Source organism: Chaetura pelagica, unplaced genomic scaffold (assembly GCF_000747805.2).
Source record: "Chaetura pelagica isolate M959 unplaced genomic scaffold, ChaPel_1.0 scaffold89, whole genome shotgun sequence".
Lineage (NCBI taxonomy): Eukaryota > Metazoa > Chordata > Aves > Apodiformes > Apodidae > Chaetura > Chaetura pelagica.
Window position 1 is genome coordinate 283,166 of NW_009954532.1, and position 18,732 is coordinate 301,897.

Below are 18,732 nucleotides of genomic sequence, written 5' to 3' on the forward strand. Positions count from 1 at the left end.
CCCATAAACTGTACTTTGCTTCCAAGGAAGCCTGAAGTACTAACTGTAGTTTGGCAGCCAGTCCACTTAGGGCTTTGGAGACATGTGTTAGCTTGCTCCTCTGGTTCCTGCAGCTGGAATGTGTGTTCCTCCTTGTTGCTCTGTTGTGCAGTGAACATTTCTCCCAAGTGCTGGTTCATAACATGTTGTGCTCACTCGGAAAACACCGCACGTAGCAGGTGGACTAGAAGGGATACACTTGGAAGCAAACACAGTAACTGCAAGCTGAGGGAAGCTTTGAGAGGTCAAATAAGAAACAGAACATTTCTTCCCATGCGTGCTTTAGAGCCAACGCCACCAGGAATAGAGAGGAAAGCTTGGATGATGGGATAAGAGGGGAAATCTTCCCCGACAGCTCCTCATCATCAGACCTTGGGCAACTGATGAGGAGCCATGTCATGACTCTGGGTAACCTGGTCATGCCACAGCAACCAGGGCAGGAGGAGGCAGAAGAGAATCTGGTGAAGGTTCAAGGAATCTGCACACACGCTGCTCCCAGCTCTGAGCCTGCAGGCTGAATATCACCCTTCTCTGCTTTAAGCCTCCCTACATGCCCCTGCATAAGTCCATAAGCTGATCACAACCCCATGGATATTCCTGTCAGAGAGAAGCCAAACCAGGTAGGTAGGTAGGTAGGTAGGTAGGTAGGTAGGTAGGTAGGTAGGTAGGAAGGAAGGAAGGAAGGAAGGAAGGAAGGAAGGAAGGAAGGAAGGAAGGAAAGAAGGAAGGAAGGAAGGGAAGGAAAGGAAGGACCCTTCTGGAACTTGGGCAGAACATCCCTCGTCCCAACGTCACGCACTGCACACCAGCCCCTCATCCTGCTGGGGATTGTTGCTTCAGCTCAGCCCTATTTATAGAAACATTCCTTCCCACAGGTACTTAATTCTGAAAACATGACACAGGGAGTGACTCAAAGCAATTAGCACACTGAAAAGGTAACGTATACAAACAAATACAATCTGTTTGAATGCAGCTGATTTTGCCATTTATAATAATGATAAAAGCAAGTATTTTCATCTCAGATTTTGTAAACGTGTGCCTTTCACCTACAGAATGGAAACCATCTGGGATAAACAGGAAGGGTAATCATGAGGCACAACGTTTTTGTCTCCACTTTAGTCTAAAGTGGCTAGGACTCTTAACTATGTAGTTTGAAATTGTGACCTACAAACTTAGTATTTACTCCTGTAAGTGAAGCCCATTTCTTTTCATGTTGCCAACTTGACAGGGCAGCTTCCCACGAACTCCAGATGAGGTGGTATCCAACCTGTTAACACACACACCCTAAAGGTGCAACAGGACAGGCAGATGATGCTGTCTCTCTTTTGTTCTAGCAAACAGCCTTGACAAAAACCCAACCTCCTTCCCCAGCTGGGACTGAGTTTCACCCAGTATTTCCAGAGCGCTCACCTGTGACTAAGGGAGTTTGTGCAGTTGGCTGTTCCAGTAAGACCATGTGTTGCAGAAGAGGGTTATGTGCAGTTCCCCCATCTCTTTCCAACGTTGTAGTGCTCAGGTAGGGAGTGAGGTGGGTGCCAGGAAATAAAGAGATCCTCTGCTGTAGGGTTGGGATAGTAAGTCTCTCTGCATCCTGCTGTGCTGATCCTCCCTGCCAAAGGCACAAAAGGTTGGAGCAGGGTGTTATGGGATGAATGGATGCAAAGCACATGGCAAAGGCTTCATTCCCCACCCCACTTACACTGGAAGGGCCAGTTGCAGGCAGTCCTAGCGTGATGTTGGGCAAAGAGGGAGATGTGTAGAGTGGAAGCTGTGTCACCGAGCCCTCGCGATTCACAAGTCTGTGAGCCAGGCTGGTCTGCAAAGAGAGTGGAGAACATTGTCCTGGTGAGAGAGCATCCAGAGATGGGATCAAGGGCACTGTGCACTTGCTTTGGGGACAACAAAGAGCTGAAGGACTGACCAGGGGAGCTGAGCTGTGCTTTAGATCCAGCCTAAATAGGCCCAGACTGGATGCACACCCTGAACGACACCGGGGTGAGGAGACCAGGACAACCAACAGGGATGATCTCACTCTGCAAGTGCCACCTTCATCCTCCCTGGGGCTCAGTCTCCATGCAGAGCCACTGCAAAAAGCTTGGGCAAAAAAACCTTTAACAGCTCACTTGTCCTTTACAGGTATTTGCCCTTTTAAAGCTCAAACAGATTACCTTAAATAAAAAAATGGCATTTCAATGGCTGTTGTTCTCTTTAGCAAATCACAGGCAATTTGTGCTGTTTACTAGTGTGCTTTAGCTTAAATCAGACTTCAACATTTCATCCCCAAGTTGCATTTATGCAGCAATTTCCTGATTTTCAGGGTGAAATGAGAGATTTACTGAATTATCTTCGGGGCATCTAAAGCAGGAGCACTTAAGTAAAAATACCTTTAATTTCAAAACAAGATTGATTGGAAACTGGTGCTAGAAAACCCATTATAGAAATTACATTATTTTAAAGGGCTCGATTTTCCTGTTAGGAAACAAGTGTTCTGATCACCCTGAATTCTCTGCAAGAGATCTACCATCTTAAAGAAAACACATTTTAGATTTGCAAAAAAAAGACTTTCTATAGAATTTCTACTGTTTAACTCAGGTGCTCTTGTGAAAAAAGGCATTACCATATTATACTATGGAACTACTGATATTTGAAGACTGGATTTATATATTTCAGACCTAAATTCAGAGTCTTCTAAGTCCAACCTCCACTGCAGGTTATTTTCCTGGCTGCAGGGCTGGGACAGCTTTGGATAATAAAAATCTATTTTTCTCCCTCAAAGACTCTGAGGTGGAGCTTAAAAAAAAAAAAACACCCCTGCAGCAACCTATTAGAAGAGAAATAAAAACCCCCTAAACACTAATACTGAAAAGCAAACATTTTCTATAAAGCAATTCTGCCAAAACTGAACTGACAGCATCAACAGGATCCTCCATCTCTACCCCTGAGGTTGGTGCTGCCCATCCAAGAAGGACAGGAGGAGCAAAGCCATCCCACGACTTTGTCACTGTCACCAGACACTGGGCTCCCTTTCCAAATGGACTCTTGGCTGTGCCACTAACTTGCCAGTCCTCCTCCCACTGCCCAACTTGGTCTGAAGCCCTGATGTTGAGCAGAGCCACCTACGTCCCACACCACCTCCTGCAAAATTTCATCTGCCAACTGTTTGGGGTTTTCCCCCCCCCTCCCCTTATTTCCTTTTGCCTTCTCGTGTTTTCATTAATGTCATTCAAGCTTCTTGAAAATAGATGACAAATCAGCTTCCCCATAAGGGGAGAACATCTGGTTTTTAAGATGTCAGTTCACAATTTGCAGCTCCAAAGGAGGAAACTGGCAGGGAGAAATGTTGCTGTTGAGTGGTACTGGGTAAGGGCACGTGACAGTGCAAACTCACCCCCCTCTTGATCCAACTAATTTTAAGCACTACTGGCAATTTTGCTTTAATTTAGATGACATCATGTTAGCATGCTGTGTGGTTCTTGTCAGCAGAGTGATGAAATAGTTGACTGATCTCAGAAGCGAAGCAAAACTCCATCCATTTTCTCTCTGAACAATCAATACCCCATCGTTGTGCCTCAAATTATCTCCTGGGGATTGGGTTGAAAAACAGCAAAGAGGAAAAAAAAATGCAGCGGCTCGACGCTGTCAGATGATATTTTGCAGCATTATCTTAACCTTAAACACACAGATCCCAGCTACCAGCTGCACACAAACATCCTTCCAATGGCACAGAACAGCTTCAGCCTGTGCAAATTTCATCTGTAGTCAAGTACTTTTCACAGCCTTGTATCCACTGTGATGGGAATGAGTATCATGTACCTTTCAGAGAAGGAAAACCACTCAGATTTAAATGCAGTATTTAAAAATAGGTCCTGGCTATTTTAAAATGAGGCAAAGAGCTGCAGTCTTTCCCTGCTGAAGGCAAGCACTGAAACAAGGAACCCAGAGACAGATCTGAAATGGTTCAAGAGGTGACCCAGCAAATCATGAAGCAGAGAGACAAATTCCTCATGTCAATGAAACACTTGAAGCTGACAACATTATCTTTCTCAGAAACCTTTAAATATTTATAAAGATTCAGAAAAACATTTCTAAACATTAAATATTTCTAAGCATTTAAAAGTGGGATCATGAGAACACCTGGCCAACTATTATTTACATAACTCCAGCACTTGGGCTACCAGGTAATACTTCTTTTACTGCAGAAGGAGACTCTAAAGGAATCAAAATACCACCTTGCCAGGTTGGTTTTTTCCCAAAGGAACCTAGACAGGCAAATGGATCAGGTACTATCACCCCACAGGAAATGCTGGATCAAAGAGCAGAGTTATTTTTCCTCCAAAAAAACAAATACAAAGGACCAGGACATTCAGCTCAGCCACCCAAGAAATGCTGGGAGGAGAACAGTTTGTGCAAAAGGCTCTCCATGTTCTGCTTGCCACCCCACAGTGATTTATGCTTCATTCTCTTCTGTAATGGCAATGATCCCATATCCTTAACACACCCCTGGGCAGTTTTCAAATCAGAGCTGCACAATCATTTGTGATCTTTTTCCTCTATCCCCCAAATTATGAAAAGTTGAGAAAAACCCAACAAAAGGAAATGAAAACTAGATTTTCTTCCTCCTTTTTGCATAGGTTCTTTGGAGGGTGTCCTTCAAATGCTGCTCTTATGAGAGGTCTAGATGAAGAGGCCTCTTTCTTCCCATGCAGAGGGAATTGCTGTACATTGCCCACTGCAGCTCAGTTGCCAAAAGAGCCAGTGACAAATCCCAGGAAAGGTTCTGGTAGTAGAGGGATTGTTTTTTTCCAACTCACCTGCACCATTTGTGCCTCAGCCTAACTTAGAAAACTGCTGAATTAGAAGCTGTTGATGACAAGAGTTTCTCTTACAGTCTGTGTCCACTTCATGAGGTATTGGTGGTCTAGTCACAGGTCACCAGCTCAAATTCTTTCCCAGTCACCTGCCTGAGCTTACACTGACTTGCAGGAAGCTGCCTGCTCTGTTTGTACCACAATAAAACTGCTGAATCCTCCAGTTTTGCCACCAGCAGTTAGTGGGGATTTGCAGTTTGCTAAGTATAGACAAGATCGACACCTCCTGCCTCAGCAAAACTTCTCACTGACACAAACACACCTAACAGCTGCCCTCAGCTCAGCCCTTCTTGGGTTCTGCCAGCCCCCAAAATAACCCTGCACCTAAGATACCTTTCCCCAGGTCTGCTCCACACTACTACATGGTTGGTGTGCATTTCAAAAGCCACATCTCTTCAGAGCAGCTTTCAGCTGCCTGTGTCAAGCAAAGGCTCCACCTTAACACCACCTTGATCTTTAGAGTCCTTGTCTAAATCTTGTAAGGTCTCCAGTAGATGAGAGTGGAGAAGAGAAGGCTCTGGGGAGACCTAAGAGCACCTTCCAGTACCCAAAGGGACTACAGGAAAGCTGGGGAGGGAATTTGGCATGGGGTGATGGGATGAGGAGGAACGGTTTCAAGCTCAAAGAGGGGAGATTTAGATTGGATATTAGAAGGAAATTCTGTGCTGTGTGGGTGGTGAGAGACTGGCCCAGGTTGCCCAGGGAAGCTGTGGCTGCCCCATCCCTGGCAGTGTTGAAGGGCAGGTTGGATGGGGCTTGGAACAGCCTGGGCTGGTGGGAGGTGTCCCTGCCCATGCATCAGGAACCTGATGATCTTGAAGGTCCCTTCCAACCCAAAGCAGTCTGTGTTGGATAGTTTGGCAGGGGAGAGAGTGGAGCAGAAGGCCTATTCCCCATATTAAATGCTGCTACACTACATTAGAAATAAAATGAAGTGAAAATCTGTACAGAGCTAGAAAGCAGTGAGGGTTTATATTTATGCTGTAGGGAGCTCTTTTCAATTCTAAATGACAATCTGGGGAGCACAAGCCCAAGCCTGTTTTACAGTCCTGGTGTAAGGACAGACACTATATTCATGGAGAGTACAGCTAGTGCTAAGCTGGATTAAAAGAAATGCACCAGTAACATCAGACAACCACACTGGTTTTCCACATGCAAGGTTTATACTGGAGCCAGTTAACATGGCCCACGTCCCACTATCTGCCCTTAGGAAAAGGTGGGCTTCAGTAACCCTGAGCACTGGAGTTGCTGGGTGGAATCCAACAGCCCCAGTTTGCCCAGCCCAGCACCCTGCCCTTGACACCCACAGCAGAGGCCTCAAGTGATGGTGACACCTTATGGGATTATAAACTAGCACATCAGGCTTCCCAATCTCTACATGGGGAGGAAAAGGTTAAATCCATTCCCTTTAATCCAGTTCTGGTTTGGTCCTATTTAGACTAACCCACTGCACCCAACAAAGCCACCCTACGGACAACAGAGGAGAACAGATTCCCCACATTTGAAAGTACTTGCACATGACCCCAAAACTCTCTGTGTGCTTTACCTTGCTAAATCACTTCAGTTTTCCTCTCTCCTTACAACAAAACCCCTACAAGTTACCACAGGCAGCCTGTGAGCTGGCCCAGACTAGATTTAATAACCAGCTCTTGCGTCCCGTCAGCCCAGACCGAGAGGGAATTCCCAGACTCTGCTCCAAGTCACGACCTGGGGCTTGTCTTTTTTTTTTTCCAGGGTGGTGCACACCAGTTAGTGGGCTTCAATTCCCCAACCTCTGCAACAACTGGTTAGAAAACCCACCCGTTGAAAACCAGAGGTAGGAAGGGCTCTGTACCTCGGCTTGGATACTCGTGACCGATCCTGCGATTCCATTCTCGGCGCTGATGTTGTTGGAGCTGTTGTTTGGAGAGCTGGGACCAGATCCAGGAGCACTGTTGCATGCAGAGTCTAAAAAAAAAACACATCCAAACCCAACTTTTCAGCCTTACAAACAATCTCTGTGATGGTATTTAGACAGATAACAACCCCTCTGGTTTTGTTTGGGAGGAAAGCAAACCTCCTCTTCCCTGGTCCCCTCTCCAAAAAAAAAAAATCTTCCCAGGGCTCTGAAAATACTGACAAACACTTCCAAATGGTCTGTCCAAGTATCTACTTACCATATTTATCTCTTCTCCCCATGGGGATTTCTCTTATAGTGTATTAAAAACTTGAAATATGATTGGAAGATAAGACATGGAAGGCTCGAAGAGGCCAAACTGGAGGATGCCAGATGGTCCTGTTTAACTTTCCTGCTTCCCTCACCCTCTTTAACCTGTAACCCTGGTGACACCCTCTTGTCACCTATTGCATCAGACTCGAGCTGGAACAACCAGGGAACCATCTCAGCCTTGACATTTTCCCATGCAGGCTTCTGGTGCATCTGGATTTACTGGAAATAGGCTGCCAGCACCCAGCCCTCACACTGATTATGCCTGAGATGGTGGCTCCTCCTTCTATAAAGAAGCATCAAGATCTTCTGGTGCAGGCAAGCGGGCACATGGGATGTCCCCATCCGCTGGGAAGTGCCCACACTGTGCCAAGTCCTTGGAGAAACTCCACCTGCCTTGGGCTGCCCTTCACACAGCTCCCCAATGGCACCAAGCTCCCCAGAACTGCGTGGGGACTGAGTCACAAGGATGATGTTTTGCCAGGAGGGGAAAATGAGATTGTTTTGAGGGATTTAAAAGCTGCCTGAGTGACTTGGGAATGGAGGGACAACTGGCCACAGTCACAGCTGAGCACATTTCACCAAAAAGCAGGCAAAACTTGGCAGGGTCCAAAAAAGTCAATCTGTTTCAAATCACTGCCTTTTATTTCCTGGGAAGTCTTCCCCACTCAGGGAGCAGAACACTTGCTCACCCAAGGCAGACTTAATCCGCCCCCAAATAATTGTGTTATCACCTGAACTCTCAGAAAACCCTCTCAGCCTTGTTTATTTTATCAACACAGGCCCTGCAAACTCACTAACCAGAACCACAGAGATGACCAGCCTGAAATCAAAGCCTCCCATTAATCACACAAGAAATAACAACAAACAAACAGTGCACAAAACTGCAACAACCAGAACCAGTTCCCCTCAGAACGTGTCCCACCTGTCCAGCCTCCCAGTGCTTCTCCTTTTATTTTATTTCTCCTTTTATTTCTGTATCTCCCAAGTAACATCAAGACTCTTTTTACCTCCCTGAAGTTTCCTCCTCCCCAAGCACAGGATTTGCCCAATGCCAGAAGAACCTCCCAGCTTCTGCATTAACTGCTCTAGGATGCCCCAGTAGAAATTAAAGCCACATCTTACAATTTGGGAGATTTTAAAGAATTCTTTCTTTTTGTGGCATTATTCTGTAGATGCTGTTTTGCTATTTTGAGCCTTCCAACTACCCCCAGCAGAGTAACAAGGACCATTTCTGCTTTTAAAACAAAAAAGCAGCAGTGTTGCCCTTTGTTGGCTGTGCATCTGGGGAGGCAGCTCACTAGCAAAAAAAGCCTCAGCACTAAGTAACACCCAACTGAGCACCTACAAGTAAACTTCTTCATGGAAAGCAACTTTGGAGAGCTGAGCTGTTTTGAAACAATATCCTGGCTGCATGGTAAACCTGTGCTTCTCCTGGGAGCATGGCATTAACTCCAGCCTAGCAGATCTGGCCTTTACTGCCAAGCACTGAGAAAGTTCCTGATCCATTCAGACTGGGACTCTGTGGGGATGTGTTCTTCAAGGATTACATTTAATTTCTATTTTCCAAAGTGCGACTTTCTTAAAAGGTTATTTTCCATTCAAAAGTGCCCTCTTGTAAAGACTCAGGTATTTTTCTAGCCAGGCTCCAGGCTGGCTTCCTCAACTACATCCATGCTCAGTGAGAAGCTGGAGCTTCCAGTGCTATTTCTGAAGGCACTACTGGGACAGAGTGGTCAACCATTGGGGTTTGATTGATCCCAAAAGCCACATGACATAGAGCAACACGGGAAGAGGGAAGCAAATTACATTTTCAGTGCAGAGAGAAATTATGCTTAGCTGTTGGAATCATCTCTTCCCTCTGTGAATAGAGAGGCTCTGGCAGAGTGGTGCATGGTTGCCCAAGGGTCTCCCAAAGCCACCTGGCTCTCCAAGAGAGCTCACTCTGAGTTGGTTTCAAAGATGACAATGTGCCTTAAAGTGAGACAAAAGTTTGGAAAAGCTGTCACTTAGTGGTACTTACACAGAGGCATCCCTAGATGGTGCTAAGAATTAACTTTATGGTAATCTATACGATCTACTTGACTCTGGTCCCTCCTCACAAACTTTCCTCCCTGAAGAGTATTATTTTTCAACAAGAAACTGTCAAATAAGTGGTCAGAAATATCAGCTCTATACACATACCAAAAAAATGTCCTACATGTTTTAAAACTTTGGCATAATGACTTCACAAGGAACTCTGGCAGTCTGCCCAAAGCCTCAAACAAACAGGGGCTGTAAAGCATTTCCTGCTGGAGATGGACAGCCCTGAATTATGGCCTCCCCATAGATGTTCAAGGGATCACCTTTCAGAAATGTTCATTCTCAACAACCTGTTGCTGAAGGTCTCAGAAAAGCTTGGGGGGAAAAAAAAAACAACAGCAGAGCACTCAGTTGTTATATCTACATCTGTCTAGATGTGTCTTGAACTACAGAAAAAGCTCATGGAGGTGGGACCACTATCTCAACAGACCTGATGGCCAACACAACTCTGCATCACCCACTGTAGAACTGCACCAACTTCATCTTGGTTTCTCCAGCACTGAGAGGCACATGAGAGAGCCTGGAGCAAGTTCAGAGGAAGCCATGAATATGATCAGAGGGCTGGAGCAGCTCTGCTCTGGAGCCAGGCTGGGAGAGTTGGGGTGTTCAGCCTGGAGAAGAGAAGGCTCCAGGGAGACCTTAGAGCACCTTCCAGTGCCTGAAGGGGCTCCAGGAAAGCTGTGGAGGGACTTGGGACAAGGGTTTGTAGTGAGAGGATCAGGGGGAATGGATCAAAACTGGAAGAGGGGAGATGTAGATGGGACAATGGGGAGAAATTCTGTGCTGTGAGGGTGGTGAGAGCCTGGCCCAGGTTGCCCAGGGAAGCTGTGGCTGCCCCATCCCTGGGGGTGTTGAAGGGCAGGTTGGATGGGGCTTGGAGCAACCTGGGCTGGTGGGAGGTGTCCCTGCCCATGGAGGAGGGTTCAGAACTAGGTGAGACCTTTAAGCTCCCTTCCAATCCCAACCATTCTAGGACTCTAGGATGTGATTCCCTGATGCAAGACTTCCTTTTGGAGAGGCACAACTCCTCGAGCAGGTGGCCACTGGGGCAGGTTTGATGCTCACCCGACGTACCTGTGACATCCAGTGGGCGCTTCTTCAGCGCGGTGACCACCGGGCCGTCCTTCCTGCGCAGGAGGGGGCTGCTCCGCCGCTCCGCCACCTTCTGCTTTAGCCTGGACCGTAGCTTCAGGTTGGGTTCAGAGGCTGAAGAGGGGAAAAAAAACAACAAACAAACAGGGAAATCCAGCAGTGTTTTGGTTCGTGGCAGCAGCTTCTGACTCAAGGCAAAGGCTGGGCTGCAGTTCAGCACTTGCGGGAGCCGAAACGGAATCGGTCGTTTCGGTCGCACAGATTTGGAGCAAAGATTGGAGGATATAATGACCAGGTCCCAGCCTGTGCTGGGTCTGAAGTCACTGGCAAGGGAAGTTGATAGCATTTCAATTAAAAAAATTAACAACCATTCTGCAATTTCTTCTCTCAAGCAAAGACACAGATTTGCAAGCTTCTCTGAACTCATCTTGGACATCCCCGTATTCCCCACCTCTGCCCAACTTGCTTCCAAACCACTGGCAAACCTAACTCATGGGTCCTAAACAAATGGACACAGGGATTGGTGAGACAACTGAGATGTTGCTGGTTGGTCAGCAAGGAGCATCACCACGAGGCTGAGATGCATGTGTTGCTGAAATGGGCAACTCTGCACCCTTGGAGTCATCCAAGCCCAGGGTGAGCTGCTTAGGGAGGTGTGCCAGGGTAGGGGGAAAGAAAACATGGAAATCAAACCTCACAATCAAAACGAGGGAATGTTTTCCTGCCAGTTCACCCCCCTGGAGTCAGATGAGCCAGTGTCAGCCCAAGAAAGTTCACCCCCCTGGAGTCAGATGAGCCAGTGTCAGCCCAAGAAAAAGGGCATGAGAGTGTGGGCAGGGAGGAGAAGGTTTATTTGGGGAGCAACTTGCTTACAGCATCACAGCCACCAAGTGAACCCAGATCAAAAAACACATCAAATACTCTGAAAATTCAGGGCTGCCAAGGGTAGGTGTGCACGGATTTCTTGAGACCACAGTCTGACTTCCTTTGTGTCCATCATACCTCGGACAGACTCTCTGAAAAACTTCTGCTGTCCTCAAATCCTGAGATGTCTCCAAAAGTCAAAGCCAAGCTCCTGGGAAGCCCTAATGCCTCTGGGTTATCGACAGCTGGCAACATTAAACAACATCTGCATGGCCCAGCTTCCTGAGTTTTTAGAAAGGTAATGAAGCCTTAAGTCAAGATCACTCCTGCAAGATGATTTTCTCTGTAAACTTTCTGATCTTTTGAGCATACACATGAAATATCTGCTCTGGCACTCAGGGCTCCTGACAGTTACAAGCTTTGTGAACTGGCCCAATCTTTTCCCTTTCTCAACCTCTTAACAACTTTGAGGCTTAATCCCTTTGAACCAGCTAATCCTGTGCTCTCACCATCAACTACCAATACCCTCAGCTTCCCTCCATTCCAGGGCTGATAATCTACATTTCTTTAGAAGAATTAAAATAGGGTTTACAAACTGATTTGAATTAACTAAGTCTGGCTACAGATAAATTTCCCTACAGTTGGCTTTGACCACTGGGTCATGGAAAAGATCAAGCCTGACAATGTTAATTGTAGGGCTCCAAAAATCAGAAGGCTGATGAATTCAAAATCAAATGCTTCAAGTTAAGCCATCAAAACAGTTCTTTGATGAAACTTTTTGGGAGGGAAAAAAAAAATAAAGAGCTTTTCATTACTGTTTTGGACAGAAAAACGCCAGCAAGAGATAAAGGGAGCACTAAAAAAAACTGTCAGACTCCTTAAGATGATGCTTAAAATGCAGCATGAAGTGCATTAGCAAAGGGGGAATCATCTTATAGGGCATTTGCATATAAAATGGCAGGGGACTGAATGCAAATCTGGCATTTGCTCAGAGGGCAATACTAGAAGAGTGGACTAGTTAAAACACAAGTGCACACTCTAACTAGCTCCTTCAGGAAGTCTTCTTCAAAACTGAAGCTGACTTACTGCGTTAAAAGTAGTCTTTGGGTACATCATCATTCAGTACCACATCTTTCAATCCAGAGCTTTGACATGCTCCAAATATTGAGCATTAGTAACTGTGTTGGTCGATGAGAAGCTCAACATGAGCTGGCACTGAGCACTCACAGCCCAGAAACCAACCATGTCCTGGGCTGCATCAAAAGCAGCGTGGCCAGCAGGTCAAGAGAGGTGATTCTGCCCCCCTACTCCACACTTGTGAAACCCCACCTGGAGCACTGTGCCAAGTTCTGCAGCCCTCCAGAAAGGAAGGACATGGAGCTCTTAAGAGTGTCCAGAGGGCCATGGAGATGCTCAAGAGGGCTGGAGCACCTCTCCTATGAAGGCAGGCTGAGGGAGCTGGGGCTGTTCAGCCTGGAGAAGGTTCCAAGGAGACATTAGAGCATTTTCCAGTACCTGAAGGGCTACAGGAAAACAGGGGAGGAACATTTTACCAGAGTGTGCAGTGATAGGACAAGGGGTAATGGTTTTAAGCTGGATGAGGGTGGGCTTCAGTTAGACTAGGAAGGAATTATTTCAGTGTGAGGGTGGTGAGACCCTGGCCCAGGTTGCCCATGGAGGCTGTGGATTCCCCATCCCTGGAAGTGCTGAATGCCAGGCTGGATGGGGCTTGGAACAACCTGGTCTAGTGGGAGGTGTCCTTGTCCATGGCAGAGGGTTGGAACCAGGTGATCTTTAAGGTCCCTTCCAACCCAAACCATTCCATGATGCTACGCTTGGGTCAAGACTTTCAAGAACAAACGGGAACGTGTCGTAGCTGGATGCTGACACATCCATTTTAGATACATTTGCACTGCAAACCAGCAAATGAAACAGAAGCCTATGACACAGCTGTTGAAAGGATCTGTCTTCAGACAAAGACAAACATGACAATAAAACTGTCCTTCTGCACAAATTTTATTCATGCGCAATTTACGCCCTGCGTGGTGTTCATCTGAAGTGTGTTTTCTGGTGGGAACAGACAAGTAATCGTGTGGCTTTCAAACACAGAGAAAGAATTGATTAGAAACACCTTAAAATAAACGAGTAATCGTGTGGCTTTCAAATACAGAGAAGGAATTGATTAGAAACACCTCAAAAATGAGCAGGGAAGCCAAGGTCTGGGGGCAGAGAAGACCCCACGCAACCAGATGTAAAGCCACAAGGAAAACCTCCTTCCACGTAACAGGAGGTGAAGAACATGAAAAACAACCATCTTAAAAGAGAAAACAACCTTGTAAATAAGTTATGGCAAAAGCAGGGTATTACCATTTGTCACACAAAGCTATTTCTAGGCAAAACTATTCCCTGTATTTCTCCTCCTCTTCCTCAGCTGGAGGATCAAGTTTCAAAGCCCCAGCCAGTCTGTGTAAAGAATCACATTTGTTTCGTTTGCTCTGATTTTGTTGTTTACCCCCCAGATCTAATCCCAAACCCAACATGTCATCAGGACCTCAGAGAGCATAATCCCTCCAGGCATTTAATTGGGGGCTACACAGCCCAAAGTAGGTGGATTAAAATTCAGCACAGGCAGCTCAGAACACTCTCAAATGCAAAGAATTTACATATATATTTTATCATAAAAGATGGAGCTTTCGACAGAAGCATTTCCAAAACTCCAAGCAACAATTTAAGGCTTGTGCAGATCATTTGAAAATGACTATATGTAAAAAAAAATAATGCATTTTTAAACTGGAGAGAGTTGTCCTTCAAAGTATTAATTGAAGCAACACCTAACTATCCACACCAGACAGTCAACACAGGTTCAATATTCTCTCAGGAGCACCAGTTCCACTGAAGATCTGCTGCTATTCACCCCAGCAGGCAACAAGCCTTGCTCCCCATCACTGCTTACTAGTGTAAACTGGAGACTAAACTACAAAACCTACTGGTCTTCTACAGCTTAAGGTGAAATCTTTTCAACAAACCCCATGAAGTTCTCCAAAAAACTCAGCCTGATTCATGTTTAGCAAACAAACGAAGCCCATGCCCAAGTCTGAGTCAGCTTCCACAAAGCCAGTGGGATTTCTCAAGCAGTGACATACTTAATTTGACCCATAATAAGGATTTATACAAAGAATAGTTTGTTTTCCTCTGAGTAAATTAATAACTAGAACCTAAGCCAAAAGCTTCCCTAGTTTTCACAGGCTCAAACCCAAGTTACCCGTCTCATACGTCACTGATTGCAGCAGGACCCATGTAATCCAATTCTTCAACATTTATGTCCTTCTCCTGGTTTCCTTCCTAGAATTGCATCCCCTAAGCTGCTGAACTAATCTGACATGAAGTCTATGTAAGTCAAAAAACACAAAGTCCTGGGCAGAGTTTGCCCTGTTCCCCTTCCCCATCCACCTCCATGGAAAAAGAACCCCAACTGAATAAAAAGCAAACCATGCACCATGAAAACCCAGTCCTTGTACATCTTCATTTTGGCAGCTGGGGACTGAGAAGGGCTGTTATTCTTTTATAATTATTAATTTTAAGCTTCATACTAAGCCTCACCAGCCCAGCAAACACCAACACAATGATCTTGTCCCTCTGGCTACACACAGGAGAGGGAGAGAAGGTCCAAACTTGGCCTTTTACACTACCCAAAGGTTTAATAAAGATAAACTATCTTCTGCTGAAGTTGCAAGGGAGCACAGGTTGAGCATTCACTCCCACTGCTTGGTGGTGTCTCTGCTCTCCAAAAACCATGGACCTATCTAGTTAGGGGGGACCTGGGAAAGCTGGACATGGCAAAGTTCACTTGTGGTCAAACAAAAAGACTGAAAATCACAGATTCATAGAATGGGTTGGAAAGGACCTTCAAGATCATCCAGATCCAACCCCCTGCATGGGCAGGGACACCTCCCACCAGCCCAGGCTGCTCCAAGCCCCATCCAACCTGCCCTTCAACACTGCCAGGGATGGGGCAGCCACAGCTTCCCTGGGCAGCATCTACAGCTTCTCTGGACAATGGTTTCACCATTTTCCCTCTGAAGGCCGAGTGACCCAACACTTTTCATAGAATGGTTTGAGTTGGAAGGGACTTTAGAGATCATCTAGCTCCAGCTCCCCTGCATGACTGTCAACACTTTCAGGCATCAGCATAGAAAGGAACAAGAAGAACATGGTCCCCCACAAATGTACCTAGGGGAGACAGGTACCACAGGGCAAAAGTGGCAGCAGAAAATTCCCAAACTGGAAAGCAAATCAAGCACAAGCATTGATGTAAGAGCTCTGTGGATGGGCTATTTGTGGAAGACTGTGTCTGTTCAACTCCCCAAAGGCCAATATTTGGCACTTTTCATGCTGAAGTTCAGCAGTCACCACATCTCAGCAGTAGAAAGCAAGCTTTACCATCCATTACTCTGAGCAGAGACTTTTCCTTTCCACAGCCTAAATAAAGACAGCAGCTTCCCACGACTCAAAGTATCATCTGAGAGGAAAGATAAGAGACATGTGGAAGGGGATAAGTGATAGAAAGGAGACAATGAGGTCTTCCAAGCCAGTTTCTCCAATGAAGTGCTTAAAACAGCACTGAGCTATACAGAAAGGTAGGAGAAAAACATGCCATTTCTGTCCAGCAACCAAAAAGCTGCAGTGCCTGTAGCAGAGGGAGCTGCTGGCTGCCTGAACAAGAGGGCAGTTCCAAACCCAGGAAGATCCAGGAAGATCCAAGTGAGTGACCTGTGGTGGCCACACCTTTTGGGAACAAGCTCCTCACACTAAAATGACCTTCTTCCAAAACATCCATTTTAAACTGGAGAACTGCACTGAATTTTATTGAATTGTAACTTGTTCATATATAGAAGTCCAAAGTGGGTCAAAACACGCAGGGTGGTGTCCCCTTCACCCTTCTTCACAGTCTCATGGACCAACCAAGCAGTTGTTTTTGAGTCCACTCTGTTCTGTATTTAGAAACCTTACTGTCATGGCCATAATGACTGCACCCATGTCCCAGCCCTGGACAGTCTGCCTTTCTTCCCTCTTCCTTGCCCTGTCCCACCAGCATCTCCTCCCCTGCCCCTTGCGTGACACTGGGCTGCTCCTGTGGGAAAGAACAACCTGTCCTACCTCCTCAGTCTCCTCCTGCCCTGGACACCCTTCCAAGAAACTGTAAAAGAGTAACATAAATTAGTTACCATGAAATCAATCTCACACCATCACATATGGCTGCAAACTGCTGAGGAGCCAGCAGGACATGGCCCAAGTGGTGCACTGGTTCCTCAGAGCTCAGCTGTTGTGCTTCGTTTTGGAGAAATCACTCCAAAGTTACCACTCTGGATGCTGTTCACACAGTGCTGGTGGTCAAAGGTATCCCTCAGAGGACAGGCATGGACTTGTCATGCTCTCCTCACTCAGACTTGATTCCTTCTGCTAGATGCAGTGGCCCAAACATCAAGTGCCTCGGGGTTCTGACCAGAACAAACCTGGGTGCACATCTACACACACAGACAGAAGTGAAACCATGCACACTCCTGGCAGCATGTGTGAAGCAGAGATGGAGCTCAGAAAACCAAGAAGGAGAAGGGTGGGTTCACGGAATGATTAAGAGCTAGATCCTGGAGTCCCTGCTCCCCAAAGGCAACAGTCAACCAGAAGACTTTGTTTGGTCTTCTTCTGGAAGAGGTTTCTCCTTCGAAGAACCTCTGAAAGCACTTCCTGAGAAGTCCTCTGATGGGACATGCCAGCTTTCCCCCACAGGTCCCCAGCTCTTCTGCTACAAGTGCATGTGCTTTATCAGAGCCCTGAGCAAGGAAAAAAAGACTCCAGACAAAGCTCAGCACTGGAGAGGAGCACCCAGGGAACACATCTCACAGCCACTGGTGCCAAAGGGAAAACACGGGAGTGAAGAACTCCCTAGCATGCACTCAGACAGGATTGGCTGAAGTGATGCGACTAAAGTGAAGTGTTTGCTGGTGCTTCAGCTGCACTTTGGTTTGCTCTGCTCTCTGAAATCTCCATGGGCTGGTCTGAAGCTCTTCTGTAGCATCACAGTAACAAAGTCGGTTTTGTCTTTCACGAGTTATTTTTGGATTATTGAGCCTGACGTCCCCCGCTCGGAACAGGGAAAGGGGTATTGTAACAACAGGGATTTCTCAGGCAGGTCAGTGCCTCCTCTCAGCAGAGCACACCCTGGGGCAGTGCGTGGGACCCTGGGACACAGAGAGGCCCCCAGGAAGGCCAGACCTCTGACCACATTAGCTGAAAGGCCACTGGGGGTGGGAGAGCAGAGACGTTCTCGAACTTGAGTGACGCTCCACATCGTACAGAGCTCCAAGGTTTTCTCTAAACCACACTCCCACACCACACTGGGACTGCAGCCTACTCTATTTTCCTCTAAACAATCTTTGTCATAAAACAAACCATTTAAAACTTTCCAATAACCAGAACCACCTCAGAGAGGTATTATGCCTTTCTTGACAAATGTAGCACCTCAATTATTGACAAAGCCGTTCATTTTCCCTTCCCTTGCTGTTAAATGTTAAGTTCCAAACCATTTCACCTGCTCAGCAAATAATGCTCAAACAACCCTGTGCTTCTGCAATACCACGAGGGAACCCACATCACAGGGTGCTGGGTGCTTCCTTCCCTCTCTTTTCCATGGGAAAAGAAGAACATCAGGAAGCAGGAGGTGGTTGGTGCCAGCCCACGGGCTCCTCACCCACTGTGCACAAGGGCTGGTTCCTGGGGTCTGGCAAGGATGTGCAGGCAGGGAGGGACCACACTGCCCATTTCATGGCCAGTAAGTGCTTGGGACCTTGCAGCCAAGATACATCTCACCATCATCCACCTCAGTGCAAGCTGGGACTTGGGAGGAGTAATTTTTCCCCACCTCCTCACGCTTGACTCAGACAGAAGAACAACATCTACCTTTTCCTTTCCTTTTAGAAGTTGGGGTGCTGGAAGATGAAGTGGCTGCTGGGACCTCCAGAGGGGACAATGCTTTGTCAAGATTCCTTCTGTAGTAAATCCCAAACAGTGGCAAAATTCAGGAAAACCACTGGCCAGGGCAGCCCTTCAAGTGGCAGATGGGCCAGATTCTGCCCATTTGCACCACATACGGGCACGTCTGAGGAGATGTCTCGTTTTTGGTTGCATTCCTTTTCTTCTTGAGGGAAGTCACTGCTTGGACCTTTCCTGACAGTTCTTAACCATATGGGCTTTGAAGACTGATGAGAGGTGATTTGTTTTCTTTAACCACAAACCCTAAGACACAGTGCTTGACCTAGAACCAGCTCTGACTTGTACAGAAGTAAGAGACGCTGCTAGGATGGGAGGTTTTTGGGTAGGATACTGTTTTTTCCCTGGTCCCCAGAGAAAAGGAGCTGAAAGAGGGGTCTGGGGCTCTTTCTACTTGTCATTTCTCCCTAGGTCCACCCCACACACAGGCAGGCAGCCACTTACTATCTAGGCAGGCAAGTCAGAGACAGTTGCCAAAGATATCTGTGTGAGCTCCCAGCCTGGCAACCAATTCAGTCCAGCTTTGGAAAGAGT

General features: G+C 46.7%; 1 protein-coding gene across 1 annotated transcript in view; it reads right to left on the reverse strand.

Annotated features, from left to right (window-relative positions):
• HDAC4 (histone deacetylase 4) overlaps positions 1-18,732 on the reverse strand; it is a 150,629-nt gene that overhangs the window by 67,260 nt on the left and 64,637 nt on the right. The window contains 4 exon segments of the mRNA XM_010004706.1: positions 1,450-1,648; positions 1,739-1,855; positions 6,742-6,854; positions 10,261-10,401. Of these exon segments, the coding sequence (XP_010003008.1) occupies positions 1,450-1,648; positions 1,739-1,855; positions 6,742-6,854; positions 10,261-10,401 (570 nt within the window).